Source organism: Impatiens glandulifera, chromosome 2 (genome assembly GCF_907164915.1).
Source record: "Impatiens glandulifera chromosome 2, dImpGla2.1, whole genome shotgun sequence".
NCBI lineage: Eukaryota > Viridiplantae > Streptophyta > Magnoliopsida > Ericales > Balsaminaceae > Impatiens > Impatiens glandulifera.
In genome coordinates this window covers 6288819-6304973 of record NC_061863.1, presented here as the reverse complement: position 1 = coordinate 6304973, position 16155 = coordinate 6288819, and the positions used below count along the sequence as shown (strand labels likewise).

Sequence of the window (16155 nt, the reverse complement as noted above, 5' to 3'; positions counted from 1 at the left end):
ATCTAATATGAAATTCATATTAAGTATATAAAAGATGAACAAAAATTAACTGCAAAAAGGATATTGTTCAATTTATTAATAAGTGTTTTGATGTAATAATTTTTTCAGCAGTAACAATATTTGTATTGAAAACATACATATGAATACATATCAAATTAAAACCTTCATTAAAACTCGTTATATTTTTGTTTCGACATCAATTTACCCTTCCAAATATAAACGGTATATTGAATAAATAAATTAGAAATTCTTACTTTTGCATGACTTCTCATGGCCATATGTATGAAAGTCCTCAACAACACAAACATTATGAATAAAACTTTGCAATTTACCCTATTTTGGAAATAACTATTTCTTAAATTATAAAAACCTAGCCCATTTCATTTAATAAAGTAAAGTGAAAAATACAAACCAGATAGAAACCAACAATCCTAATAATTTCGGCTATGTTCAACGGTTCAATTAGACCGAAAAGATGAGTCCTAGAGACTCAAATTCAGTTTCTTCGTTCCAATTTGAATTCAAACTCAGACAGGCACAAATATCTGAAATCAAACCCATTGGGTCTTTCGGGGAAAGCTAGGTAACAATTGGCACCACCGTATGTAGTGGTTGTTCTTGTGATTTATCAATTTATCTACCAAATTGAAGATAAATACTATCTTGGTGATACAATTTACAAATAGTGTAGAAAATATAAGCTCTTGTAACAAAGTATTACCAATTGAGTTTTTCCTGTGCATATATATTTGAAAGCTTTCAGTGAACAAAGGAATCAAACTATCACTTCAAGACCAGGAAAGACGGAAATAGGCCTTCCCACCTCTAGCTGCTGGGAAAGAAGCCCTTCTCTGTTCCTTCTCTTCGGTAAGTGTCTTTGCATGTCTTAAGCATAGTAGGATAGATTTCTTTATGAATGATTTCAAGATGGCAAGAATCCAAGCTTTGGAAATAAGCCAATCATAGGCTGCACATTCATATTCAAGATGTTTTTTTTTTACCAAAGTAGTTCAATCCTCACCATCAAAGCATTACCATAATTGTTCGACATCTCTCTTTTCAATACTCTCTTTACAATACGTCGTTTTCACTATTCACTATTCGTGTTTGTCATCAACACCATGAAATCTAATAGAAGAACAACCAATAGGTCTAAATTTGAATTCGGATGAAGAAACTGCAATTAAGCCTCTGAACTCATCTCTTCAGTTTCGATTGAAGCGATGATTGAAATTGAACATGCTATGATGGTGAGTAATGTTTGCATTTGCTTGAATCTTCTTTTTAATATTTTTTTTGGTTTTATTGAATTATAGGATCTATGTTTTGATATTATTTCCTAAATTCTATATCCATATTATTGATTCTCTAGCTCAAAGCTTTCAATCATATTGCAATTTGAAGCCATGCAAAAGTAAGAATGTTCTTGTTTGTCTTCAATAAATTGTATATTATTGAATTGGTCATTTGATATGAAGATGGCATTTTGTGAGTTATAATGAAGGGTTTTGTTTCATATTTCCTCCTATGTATGTTTTTTACGAGGATATTATTGTTGTAAGAAAGTGTTTTGCACCTAGGACAATTTTTAATAACTTGAGCAATATTTATTTTAGTAATTTTTATTTATCTTTCTATATCTAATATGAAATTCATGTTAAGTATAAAAGATTAACAAAAAATTACTACAAAGAACGATATTGTTCAATTTATTAATAAGTGTTTTGGTACAATAATAATTTTAGCAATAACACTATTGGCATTGAAAATATACATATGAATACATATCAAACAAAAACCTTCATTAAAATTTCGAAATTTTAAGTTTCAACATTAATTTACCCATCCAAATATAAACAATATATATATTGCATAAATAAATTAGAAATCCTTACTTTTGCATGACTTCTCATGGCCATATGTATGAAGGTCCTCAACAAAAAAACAATCATTATGAATAAACCATTGCATTACCCTATTTTGGAAACAACTATTCTTTAAATTATAAAAACCTATCCCCTTTCATTCAATAAAGTAAAATGAAAAACACAAACCAGATAGAAACTAACCATCTTAACAAGTTATATTATATTCAACTGTTCAAGACTTAGTTTCAGTTTCTTCGTTCGAGTTTTCATTCAAACACGGACGGACACAAATATCTGAAATCAAACCCATTGGGTCTTTCGGGCAAGACTGTGGCAATTATGCAGTGATTGTTTTTGTGATTTATCAATTGTGTCAATATGAAACTCTATTTCTACTCTATCTACCAAATTGAAGATAAATACAATCTTGGTGATACAATTTGTATTTAGTATAGAAAATTAATATAAGCTCTTGTAAAAAGGATTTCTCATGTATATATATATCCTTATGCATATATATTATTACCTAACTTTGACATGAACATGGTATTGTGAAGGTATTATACTCACTTATATTGCTCATATTCATGCTTAAACAATTTACTAATAATAATTGTCATCATGAGTATTTACTTTCAATTATCGATTGTCATGAGTACAACCTTCATCATCAAAGTATTACCATGATTGTCAAGGTTGAGATTTAGCATACGGATTTTTTGTTAACTTTGTTCGGGAAACTGCTTTTACCATGATTCTATCTTGAATCTTTAGAATATTTTCAGGTTGAAGGTTAGTTGAATTATTTGTTAATATTATTTTGTATATTATTTTCCTGTTTTCTTACTAATTAATATAAATAATACGGCATCGCATCTTTTCTGTAGGGTTTTTTCTATCTTCATCTTTTTCTTTCATAATCTTTGTTACATCTTCGAGAGACGACGATATTTTCGATTTCAGGTCAGTTTAGTTATTTTATTTCCATTATAAATAATTAGTTTAGATCGCTATTATTTAATTTGTATAATATTTGTGTCCTATAATTTTCTTTTGCTATTATATTCATGTATAGTATTTTATTGTTCCTCAAATAAAAAACTGTGTTACAAATTATTTTTCAAATAAAATAAAAGAGTATGTTAGTAATCGAATATTTTTAAGAGAATGTGAAATGATTTTATTTAGTATAGTTTGCGAAAAATGATCTCCAAAAGTTTATGAAAAGGAAGAGATCAAAGATTGTACACGTGAAGAGTGAATTGGATGTTTATTTGGAAGAAGATACTATAGACCGTGTTGAAGATTTTTATATATTAATATGTTGGAAGATGAATGCTTGTAAGTATCCACTTCTTCAAATTATTGCTTAAGATATTTTAGCAATTCTAGTATTCACTGTAGCGTCTGAATCTGTTTTTAGTACTTCTAGAAGGGTGTTAAGTTCTCATAGGAGTAGATTAACTCAAAATATACTTGAAGCTCTAATGTGTACTCGCAATTAGTTATGCGAGTTTGAAAATATAGGTAATTTGAATATTTTATTGATTTGTTTTTAAACTCTTTATCCTATTAATAAATTTAATATATTATTCTTTATTTTTATTAGATGTTGATGATGAAGATGTTAAAGTGGAGGATGAAGAAAGAGGTTATGAATTTTTATGATGTTATTAATCAAGAAAATTATTTTGTCTTGTTATTTATTAATATTTTTTTATGAATGTAGAATCTAATGTTATTAGTGCCAAATGAACATTGTACTAGCCTACTATATCGTTTTTGAAAGTAACAAGAGATGATGAAATTGAGAAGAAGAAGAAGGTTAGATTTCTTTATCAAATATGTATAATTAAATATATAATAATACTTCATTTTATTTATTAATACAGAATGTGATCCTAATCATTAAAAATGAAGAATAGAGATTTAGTCCATTAGAGTTTATGTTATATTTTGAAACATTATTATTATTGGAAGTTTATTTGTTTTGGTATTTAATACTTTAAAATTATTATTATTGAATGTTGTTTTTGTTTGGTATTTAATATTTTGATAATTTATAACTCTAAATATATGAATTGTTTTATTTTATTATTTATATTTTAAATTTAAATTGTAATTCGGTTCCGGTGCACCGCGGGGAAACCATGTCCCCGATCGGGTCGGGGTGGGGATGGTATTGTCATTCACCGAACTGAACCGCCCCATTTTCATCCCTAATTATTTTTTTTTGGGAAAAATGACTTAGCGTCATTTCATTAAAAATTCAAAAAAATGGGAAAAAAACCACGAGTTTAAGAGATCAATCTAGACAGACCTAGAATGATTTTGAAGTCGTAACATTCTGAATAAAAGCTAAAAAACTAAAAATGTAAATGAATTATCTGATTACAATGCTTTCAATTCTAGTGAGTTTAAAAAACGGTAAATCCAGTTCCTACAGATATTCCAATTTTGCTCCGTGTTTGGATTCTTGTCCACGTTCCCGTGAGAGCGCTGCAATCCGATACAATATCTTTCCATAACTCTTCAATGCTCCTGCGGGTTCTGTCATATACCCTTGCATTCTTTTCTTGCCAAATGTTATACACCACTGCTCCAAAGCCGCACTTGAACACGCTTGTTGCAAATCTATTTCCCTTGACTTTGAGTAGTGCTGCATCTTTGATTTCATTCCATTCGCTCGGGAAACTGATCAGCTCCAGGTTTTTATAGAATCTGTCCCAAAGCTTTGAAGCAATACAACATCTCCCGAATTGGTGATCTATGTTTCTTCATTTCCTCTACATAGAAGACCGTTCGTGTCCGGGATGCTCATATACTTGCTGATACGATCACGAGTGTTAAGTCTTTCCAGAAGGCGAGACATAGGATGAACTGGTGTCTAGAGATAATCTTCGTTGACCATACAAGAGGAGTCCATTCTACTTTCTGTGCTTTTTCCCGTGTTACCTCACATATTTTCTTCGATACTAGCTTCCCATTGTCTTCATCTTTCTATTCATGAATATCCGGTCTGTCGTGTAGTTGTATTATCTTATATGATCAAATATCTTTTGTCCTTCTGGATTTCTTCTCAGGAGTGAGTCCCAATTTTCGTCTTTAATGTCTTTGATTTTCGCTTCTGTGCAGTCCCTTCTGATGCGGGTATTTTGAAACTCCTCCTTGTGGATGATAGACTGGTTTTCGAATCACGGGTTGTGCCAGAATAGAGTGCATTTCCCGTCCCCTAGCCGGATGTCATAAAGATCTGCAATATCGCTTCTTAGTTTAAAAATCTTTTTTAGAGACCAGCTCATACCTTCATTAATTTTGCAGGTCCAGATGCTGGTTTCGTATTTCATAAACCTCGTATGCACTCATTTGATCCATAGTGACTCCTAATTGCGCTCTAAAGCCCACAGATGCTTGAAGGTGAGAGCCTTGTTCCACTCGATACAGTTCTTCAAGCCGATGCCTCCCTCGTCTTTCGGTTTGCAGAGAGCGGTCCATTTGACTTTTTTTCCTTCTCTTCCGCTACTGCCCCAGATAAAGTTCCTCATCAGTGTATCGAGCTCCTTCATTACCTTTTTCGGAATGACAATTTGCTGCGCCCAGTAGCCAACTATGCCCATGACCACTGTTTTGATAAGTTCGATCGTCCCTACATAAGAAAGTTTTTTCGCTGCCTAGCTAGATATCGTGTTTTTTACCTTTTCAATCAGCGGCTTGCAGTGTGAGATCTCGATCTGCTTCGCGGTTAACGGAATTCCTAAGTACCTTACAGGAAAACTTCCTTCCTTGATGCCCATGATATTGAAGATGTCCTGTTTCGTTTCGTCATTTACGCCTCCATAATATGTCACATTTTTGCTTTCATTAATAGTTAAACCTGTAACCTCAGAAAAGAACGTTAGTGCAGCCCTAATAGTTTTAATGTAATCAATGTCTGCGTGCGCTAGAATGAACAAATCGTCAGCAAAACATAAATGGGTTACCTCCTCTACCTCACAAAATGAGTAAAAGATGTATGGACGATTCTTTCAGAACATCGCGAAGATGCTCTCAAAGATCGCGATTCATGCGTGCGCTAGAATGAACATCGCGAAGATGCTCTCAGAGAGGGGATCCCCTTGCCTTACCCCGTTTTCACCCTTGAAATAGCCTCCGTGGACTCCATTGATAACAACAAAGGAGGCGCACTGCGTAATCCAATCAATAAAATTCATAGGAAAAGCAGATACAACTAGAAAGTCTCGAATGACTTTCCATCTAATAGAGTCGAAAACTTTCTTGATATCTATTTTGAAAGCCACTCTCGGGGATATTGTCATCCCTAATTTTATGTATTTATAAATAGTTAGTTTGACCACTAGTCTAAACGTTTACCTATAATCATTCTTTTATGTTTTTTTCTATTTGAACAGACAGATTTGAACTTCATTTTAAACTTTATACAAATTTAAAAATGGATCAATAAGAGGTTCACCATCCTGTTTTAGAAAGAGAAGAACTAGAGGCATTGGATTTGAAGAGGTTTGACATCAAGCACGTTATCCCTCTCCAAAATTTAAAAAGGCGAAAATATAGTTAGCCTGACTAAGAAATAGCCTTGTAGTTGTCCGAGTAATTTCTCCTCGAGACAGTAGTGAATATCTCTCATGTCATTAAGAAGAAACATGTCACGTAATTTATAAATAATGGAGTTAATATGAGTCGAGGAGCTATCTGTATAGATGATATTGTCCCCTAGCCATTAACTAATAAGCACGACAAGTGATAAAGAAAAAGAGATGTATCAGACTTAGACTCAACAAAGCCAAGTGATAACAAGGCAATGCACAATGTGGAGTGTCAGGTATGTGGGGCTTGTTTCAGACCATAGATTAATTTTTTGTAAACGATAAAGTATAGACCGTTTTCTAAGCAGGTACGGGGATGTAGAGCAAAATGTTTTTCCGAATATCACAAACTATGAACCAAAACAAAACTCTAATTAAAAATACGTTTATATACGTATACTTTTTTTAATTTTAATAAAGTAAGTCTAATTAATTTTTTATTTTTTATTTTTAGAACAATGAGTTCCCCACGGATTAAACATATAGCCCGCAAATACACTTAACCATTTTACCAGACGCAGAACTTACCGTTTGACGGATCGAACCCAGTATCTCAGAAAGTCTAAGAATATTCACCTCTTTTTGCCGTTAAGATAGAAGAGGGGATTTAATATTTAATGTTATCTCTATTTTACAAAGACTATTTTTTATTTTCCAAATATAAATTTAGATATTAAAAAACCTTAGAACTCCGATGAAAGAAGGATCCCACCGTCATTGTTTTGGCTCTCGTCGCGGGTTACTTGTTGATTAGTTAGACCAACATTAAATACTTAATCAAAGTTTTAACTTTAATTTCTTATTTTTAAATTCAATTTGTAATATTACATTCTTTGTATTTAAAATTTTTTATTTTATTTTTTAAAGTAAGACAATTTTTCATTAATCCTAGTCTCGTGAAGATAGTAAGAATAGATGAAAAATCTTCGATAAAAAAAAATTATGATATGAATTGTCACAAGTTCAACAAAATAATCAAAATCACAAAAAAAATAAACTTTTAAGAATTAAAAAAAACAATTGTTCATTAATAAATTCATTTGTAAAACTACCTAATGATTTGAAAAATGAGTAAAATATGTATTATTAATTTTTAATTGTTTATTTTCTATCCATATATTACTTACAACTCTAGGGGTTGGTTGTACCATAACTTGTCATTGTGGTTCATTCCCACATATTACAATCTCTCTTGTAACAATCTATTAAACTAAAGAGAGAAATATTGTATTGAATTGTTATTTATGTTTACATAGATTATGTCTATTATATAGACATATAAAGAAACTAAATAATATAAGATTGATATTATCACAATTTATAATATTATGATAATATCTTACAAATAAACATTACTCTAAAATCTCACTCTAATATTATCACTCTAATATTATGATATTGTCATTATGATTATATATTACTCTAAAATCTCACTCAAACTCACGATGCAACAAAAATAAACATTGAGAGTTTGAAAGTCAGAAAACAAAAACGCGAACAATAATAAGTTACACATTATTCTTAATCTTCTTCTCTTCCTTCTTTTTCTCTTCTGTCCAATACATTGACCATCCACTAAAAAAATAACTCTTCTTCGATTCAGACCAACCAAAATTAACAACCAATCCAAAATCAATCAAAACAAGTTTCATAAACTCCTTGAAAAACCAAACTGAAATCAACAACACAAAAAACCAAACCAAACCAAAACAATGTCAATCAAACCAAAAAATTTACAAACTTAGGGAAAACCCAACTAAATTCAACTCCTTATTCTCAACAATAACCAAAACCAATCAAACCAAGTTTCACAAACATAGGGAAACACCAAACCAAATTCAACTCCATATACTCAACAAAACAACCCAAACCAAAACCAATCAAACAAAGACCAATCAAATCAAGCTTCTAAAACTCATTTCTGATTTTCTCTCCTCCAAGACTAATAATAAAACCAACATTCTTCTAAACAGCTAATTCAACCAAATAAACATTCGATCCGTCCAAGTTACCCTCCTCACTTAAGAACAAAACAACTAAACTCATTTCCACCAAGTTACATAAATCCCCAATTCAACTAGACGAAAACAAATCCACTCAAATGAAATCCAAAACCCCAAATAAGTTGTTTAATACCACCAACAAAAACTAATATTAATAATAAATTATTAGAGCCCTCCATCTATAGCTAAGGTAACCATTGATGGAGGCAGCGGAAGACTATCACTTGATTGACTCAAAAACGATAACAAGACTCGATACCATGTTAGAATAAAAAAATAAATATTGTATTGAATTGTTATTTATGGTTACATAGATTATGTCTATTATATAGACATTATAATTGACATATAAGGAAACTGAATAATATAATATTGATATTATCATAATTTACAATATTATGATAATATCTTACAAATATATTATATTATACTCTAACACAATCAATATATATTCTATAGGAACCCGAAGCATGAACTACCTCCGTTTAGAGAATTCTTCCTCTCATCTGATTCTTCTTCAACATTCTCCTTTATAGTTGTCTCTTTGACGAATTTACTTTCATTTTCACTTCAGTCGTTAGAGAACCATTCATTAGATACTTCATTACTGAGATAGCATTACATTCATTAGTAAATTAGTCCATATTTTTTAAGAAAATCCCAAAATTTCAAAAAAAATAAAAACTCACTCGAATTCTCTCCCTCGTTACGAGATCTAGGTGGAGTCATAGGAGTGACATAATCACTAAAATCCCCATTATTGATCGCCACGATTAAAGAAGATTGATCATCATTTTCAAGAATAAATGTGGGCAACCCGTTTGAAAGAACCATGGATAAATATTGCTTACTAGCAGTCTTGTAAGTTGAAGACATTTGTGTTCCTTTCTTAGCATAGAAAGGAATGTAAGCTGCCTCAGCTAACACAATATTCTCATTAACCCTAGTAACCTATAAATAGTAAAAGAAAGACATTTTGAGGTGAAGTGAGAATAACCAACAAATTTTTGATAATAAAAGAAGTCTTACATTATGATCATCCATTTTGTACCCTGCATCTGGTGAAGAACGAACAAACGAATAATAATGCCCAAAGATCGGAGAGGATCCAACATGGACCACAATTCCATACAAATCATACATCAATGGAATCTACATTTTCAATAAAAAAAACAAACACTGAATCAAAATTTTATTCAAAAACCAGAAATTTGAAGCAAAATAAAACTCACATCAGAATTCCAACATTGCCTAGTGTAAGGGCGAAGATCGAGCTCCAATGGAAATTCGATGTGCTTATCAATCTTGTCGAGAATGACACCGTTGTAATTGAACCTTTTCAAATGAAAAGAAGCAATAGAAGGAACTGTGTCCAACTCAAGTTGTTTCTCTATAACAACACTATCATTGCAACTTACACACGTAAAGATTGCTTCACCATCTCCGATTCTTTCAACATCCGTAAAAGACTTCAAAGCATTTTCTAGAGAAAAAGCATTTTGAATCTCTAAACTAAGGTCAATCACCGGTTCATAAGTGTCAGAATAATGACCACAATTGCAACCTTCAATCTAAAACCAATTGTAACAAATATTTTATTAAACCAAATTGAATCAAAAACAAAAATAATAACTGTTACTTACTCTACTAACAAGACAACCCTCAAAAATCTGTTTGACAAAATCCGATCCATATAGAGGGGCATGTTCAAGTTTATCCAACAAACACTGAAGAAACTCATGAGCATCTTCCTGTTGATCTTTCATTAAACAAGATGAAATCTCTAGAATTAGAAAGTTAAGAGTCACAAATTCAAATAAAATATTGAAAAAAATCAATAAAAATTAAATAAGGATACTGTCTATGTTGTGAACAATTATTGCAATACTATTTCCATCATAAACAATAATAGCTTCATCAAAAAGATGCATAATAGTACATATTAAACAAAACCCTTCAATAAAACCTACAGATTTTCATTGATCTCAAATTATCAATCAAAACATAAAATATTTATCAAAGAAATAAATTAAATTTCTTACTTTTGCATGACTTCTTATGACCAGATGATTGAAGCCCCTCAGCAAAAGGGACAATATGGATACAACATTGCAAAATCGCGTTTATGAAACAACTATTTCTTAAATTATCAAAACCCGGACCCTGCAATACAAAAAAAATCAGGAAACAAATTCAAGCAAATGTAAACTCATGAGTTTTCAATTGAAACTCACCACCATTACAGATTCTATTGCATTCAACGGCTCGATAGGATCGATGTGATCGGGAGAGATTAGTGTTAGAGTCTTAGTTTCAGTTGAATTCAGATATGCAGATATATCTTTAGATTCAGAATCCAGAAATTTCAATGAATCGGACTGATCGTTGGGGAAACTAAAAACAAGAGTATTAATAGGAGAAAAATTTAGGGTTTCTCCAGACTCTAAAATTTCGGGTGTTTCAGATTCCCGGATTTCAGCTAAGAAACCCCATCTTCGAGAAGGGAGTGAGAGAAAGAACAGGTGGTAGGAGAGAGAGAGAGAGAGCGCGAGAGCGAGAGGGATAGAGCGCAGAAAATGAGAGATCTGCTCGAATGATGATGGTATTTATACTAATTAGGTCAATCTTTGTTGTTTGGATTAGTTTGGTTAGGTGTTCATTTACAAATATTATTTTTGTCAATGTTTGAAAATTTATCTTCTAGATAATGGAGATGACACAAAAATTAAATAGCATACAAATAAAATAATTTTTTGATTACAATTTGAGACATCGAATTGAAGATGAATGAGAATCAACAGTAAAGTTTATAAATCAATACATACACACGATAATTTGTTTCGATTAACAAGAAACGCTTACATCGAAATTTCTAAGAAGTCATTAGTATTCTGTAGTTGAGAAACTATATTTGTTCACATAGAGTTGCGACTCAAATATCAAATCGCTTGAGGGAACATCGATGAATGAAATGAGAAAGATGATTAAACATCGCCATAGAAATATGTAGGAAAATGAAATATTCGAAGATTATGGAGGCAATCAAAGAGAGCTAAAGATTGAATAGAGATAAGAAAGACGTAAATCTCTAGAGAACGTAACTCTGGAGAATCGGCGGAGTCTAAACTATAGTAAAAAGGTAAGAAATCAGAATAAACAATATTTAATTTTTATTGATATTTATTTATTTAATTTTTGTTTATAATGCTAAGTTTTTATTATTTTCCCTTCGAAGTGTGACTAATTTTCGATGTTAAGTTCGCAAACACATTTATTCAATTTAATGGAGTTAAGACCATCACTCTCTCAAAACACTTTTGGTTTTCTCAAAAGATTCTTGGTTTCATCAAACCGAAGACTTATCATTAAATGTTACTTGCAACTTTTCATTTATTATCTTCTTTACTATAGATATTAGTATACTAATTCAATAACAATCTAACTCCTTAGAGTTTATCATCTATTTTATTGTATTCTCTAAATTCTCCATTTCATTATAATTTTCTCTCTACTTATCTTTTCATTTCAATTACTTTAACTTCGTATTGGAGCATTCATAAGGGTTAACACCCACGATCCTATCAAACTCTTTCAATTTGATTGAGGAGAAACTTATATGAGTTTTGAATTCTATATTGAATCGTGTTCACGTATAAATGAACAAAATGGTGTCGTCGAATGTAAGATACACCACCTAAAAGAAACGTGTCTCACTCATTTTGCTGATGTCTTTATCTTTTGAGATGATATTTTCTACAAACTCATCTCATCAACATGTTTTCCTCTAAATGTCTAAACCACACAAGTTATTCTTACTTTTGTTACACCTTCTTTATTTTTGAAACTATAAAATCTCTCTCTCATTTATTTCTTTATCTTTTGAGATAATGTTTCTACAAACTCATATCATTAGCATGTGTTCCTCTAAATGTCTCAATCACACATGTTATCCTTACTTTTGTTACCCCTCTTTATCTTTAAAATGATAAAATCCCTCTCTCATTTATGTCTTTATCTTTTGAGATGATGTCTTTTTAAAAACTCATCTCATCAACATGTTTTCCTCTAAATGTCTCAACCACAAAGGATATCCTTACTTTTGTTACACCCTCTTTATCTTTAAAATTATAAAATCTCTCACTCATTTATGTTTTTTTCTATTAAGATGATGTCTTTCTACAAACTCATCTCATTAACATGTATTTCTCTAAATGTCTTAACCACGAATGTTATTCTTACTTTTGTTACACTCTCCTTATCTTTAAAATTATAAAATATCTCTCTTATTTACGTCTTTATCTTTTGAGATTTCTTTCTACAAACTCATCTCATCAACATGTCTTCCTCTAAATGTCTCAACCACACAGATTATCCTTACTTTGTTACTCTTTTGAGATGATGTCTTTCTACAAACTCATTTCATCAATATGTCTTTCTCTAAATGACTCAACCACACAGGTTATCCTTACTTTTGTTACACCCTCTTTATCTTTAAAATTATAAAATCTCTCTCATTTATGTCATTCATCTTTTGAGATGATGTCTTTATATCTCTCTCTCATTTATGTCTTTCTCTTTTGAGATGATATCTTTCTACAAACTCATCTCATATACATGTCTTTTCTTTAAATGTCTCAATCACACAGATGTTATTCTTATTTTTGTTACACCCACTTTATCTTTAAAATTATAAAATCTCTCTCCTTTATGTCTTTTAACTTTTGAGATGATGTCTTTCTACAAACTCATCTCATCAATATTGTCTTCCTCTAAATGTCTCAACCACACAGACTATCCTTAATTTTGTTACACTCTCTTTATTTTTAAAATTATAAAATATCTCATATTTATGTCTTTATCTTTTGAGATTTCTTTCTACAAACTCATCTCATCAACATGTCTTCCTCTAAATGTCTCAACCACACAGATTATCCTTACTTTGTTACTCTTTTGAGATGATGTCTTTCTACAAACTCATTTCATCAATATGTCTTTCTCTAAATGACTCAACCACACAGGTTATCCTTACTTTTGTTACACCCTCTTTATCTTTAAAATTATAAAATCTCTCTCATTTATGTCATTCATCTTTTGAGATGATGTCTTTATATCTCTCTCTCATTTATGTCTTTCTCTTTTGAGATGATATCTTTCTACAAACTCATCTCATATACATGTCTTTTCTTTAAATGTCTCAATCACACAGATGTTATTCTTATTTTTGTTACACCCACTTTATCTTTAAAAATATAAAATCTCTCTCCTTTATGTCTTTTAACTTTTGAGATGATGTCTTTCTACAAACTCATCTCATCAACATTGTCTTCCTCTAAATGTCTCAACCACACAGACTATCCTTAATTTTGTTACACTCTCTTTATTTTTAAAATTATAAAATATCTCATATTTATGTCTTTATCTTTTGAGATTTCTTTCTACAAACTCATCTCATCAACATGTCTTCCTCTAAATGTCTCAACCACACAGATTATCCTTACTTTGTTACTCTTTTGAGATGATGTCTTTCTACAAACTCATTTCATCAATATCCTTCTCTAAATGACTCAACCACACAGAGATGATATCTTTCTACAAACTCATCTCATATACATGTCTTTTCTTTAAATGTCTCAATCACACAGATGTTATTCTTATTTTTGTTACACCCACTTTATCTTTAAAATTATAAAATCTCTCTCATTTATGTCTTTAACTTTTGAGATGATGTCTTTCTATAAACTCATCTCATCAACATTGTTTTCCTCTAAATGTCTTAACCACACAGGCTATCCTTAATTTTGTTAAACTCTCTTTATCTTTAAAATTATAAAATATCTCTTATTTATGTCTTTATCTTTTGAGATTTCTTTCTACAAACTCATCTCATCAACATGTCTTCCTCTAAATGTCTCAACCACACAGATTATCCTTACTTTGTTACTCTTTTGAGATGATGTCTTTCTACAAACTCATTTTATCAATATGTCTTTCTCTAAATGACTCAACCACACGGGTTATTGTTACTTTTGTTACACCCTCTTTATCTTTAAAATTATAAAATCTCTCTCATTTATGTTATAAATTAAAGTAATAATAATAATAATAATTAAGGAGTCTTTGGTTGTTAAAGAGCCTCTTGGATTGTCCAAGACTCTTGATCTTATCTAGTAATGAGACTTTTCATGTCTTTAGTTTAATGTCTTAGTTGCTTTACTTTATTTAAGGATTTTAATCGTGTTCTTATTTCAATTAAGTTCAATAGACAGAATCTCATTTCAGTTTGTTTCATTATCTAGAGTTTCTATTCACTTTCCAATATAATTCTTCATTGTTCGATCATCGAGGTCCTGGTTGTGACTTCGTTACAAGGTATCAGAGCTTTGGTAATATTGTTGAAGAAGATATCGTTGTTATTCGATATGGAAAGTGGTGGTCGTGTAGCTGGACTCGGTTTGGAGTTGTTAAACCAGTCAAACTACCGGATATGGAAAACTTGTATGGAATCATACATGGTTGGGAAAGATTTGTGGGACATCGTCGTAGACGATGATGATGTAGCTCCTGAGGATGTTGCTAAAAATGCGGAAGCATCGAAGAAGCGGAAGAGACTCAACGCAAAGGCAGAATTTGTGTTGAAGAGGTCAATCTCCCACAATCTGTTCGAACACATCATCGGTTGTGGATCTGCTCGTGAGATCTGGGAAACGCTTGATCGTCTTTTCAATAAGAAGAACGAGGCTCGTCTCCAGATGCTTGAAAAAGAGTTGGCAGCCGCAAAGCAAATCGGATCTGTCTCGGAGTTCTTTCTTAAGGTAAAGAACATATGCTCAGAAATTTCTTTATTGAACCCAGAGGAGAAAATCTCAGAGGCTCGAACAAAGAGACATATTGTTCGAGGACTTCGACCTGAATATACACCATTCATCACCTCAATTCAAGGTTGGGCTCAACAACCTTCACTCGAGGAGTTTGAAAATCTCTTGTCATCTCAAGAGTCGTTGGCTGCACAAATGACTGGAATGAGTATAAAGGAGGAGTCGAACAATGCGTTGTTCGTGAAGAAATCGAGTTGGAAAAAGGGAAAGTCGAAGAAGGAGGAAACATGTCAGGATTCTTCAAATATCCCTAAAAAACCCCTTAAGTGTTTCAGGTGCGGAAAGACTGGACACTTTAAGAGAGATTGTCGAGTAAATTTGAATGGAAATTTCGCTGGTTCAAATCTCAGAGAAAAGTCTAACCAGCGTGTTGAGGAGGACTGGGACAAGGCTTTTCATGTCGATGTGACGACTTCAAAGGAAAAGAAAACAGAGGCTTCTCATGGTAAACAGGAGATCGATCAAAGGTGGATCGTCGATTCAGGGTGCAGACATCATGTTACTGAAGATGATTCTGTGTTCTCGTCGAGTCGAGTTCATAATGGGGGCGGTGACATTGTCACGGCAGATAACTCGGTTCACGAAGTTAAAAAGGAAGGATCGGTTGTCATTGAAAGTGACAAAGGAGAATCTATTACTCTGAAGAATGTGTACCACGTCCAAGGAATTCAGAAGAATCTCTTCTCGGTTGCAAATATTGTAGATGCTGGAAATTTGGTATTGTTTGGTCCACATGATGTGAAGTTCCTAAGGAACGTGAAAGAAATCAAGGCGGATGTGGTTCATACTGGAACTCGAGTAAACA

General features: G+C 31.8%; 1 protein-coding gene across 1 annotated transcript; it reads right to left on the bottom strand.

Annotated features, from left to right (window-relative positions):
* Positions 1-788: 788 nt before the first annotated feature.
* Positions 789-10968, bottom strand: LOC124924240 (ubiquitin carboxyl-terminal hydrolase 20-like). The gene is made up of 9 exons (XM_047464300.1): positions 10964-10968; positions 10710-10869; positions 10518-10638; positions 10334-10441; positions 10119-10258; positions 9708-10046; positions 9505-9627; positions 9165-9426; positions 789-967 (listed from the first exon to the last, which is right to left on the bottom strand). Exons 1-9 carry the CDS (start codon positions 10966-10968, stop codon positions 789-791), a joined length of 1437 nt encoding a protein of 478 aa, XP_047320256.1.
* Between the last annotated feature and the right edge of the window lie 5187 nt (positions 10969-16155).

Excerpts from the sequence above, each read along its gene's own strand:
- LOC124924240 (XM_047464300.1), bottom strand. Across the intron at positions 9,427-9,504 it reads ACAAAATGGATGATCATAAT|GTTACTAGGGTTAATGAGAA; the intron begins GTAAGACTTCTT and ends TACTATTTATAG. Across the intron at positions 968-9,164 it reads TAACGAGGGAGAGAATTCGA|CCTATGATTGGCTTATTTCC; the intron begins GTGAGTTTTTAT and ends ATGAATGTGCAG.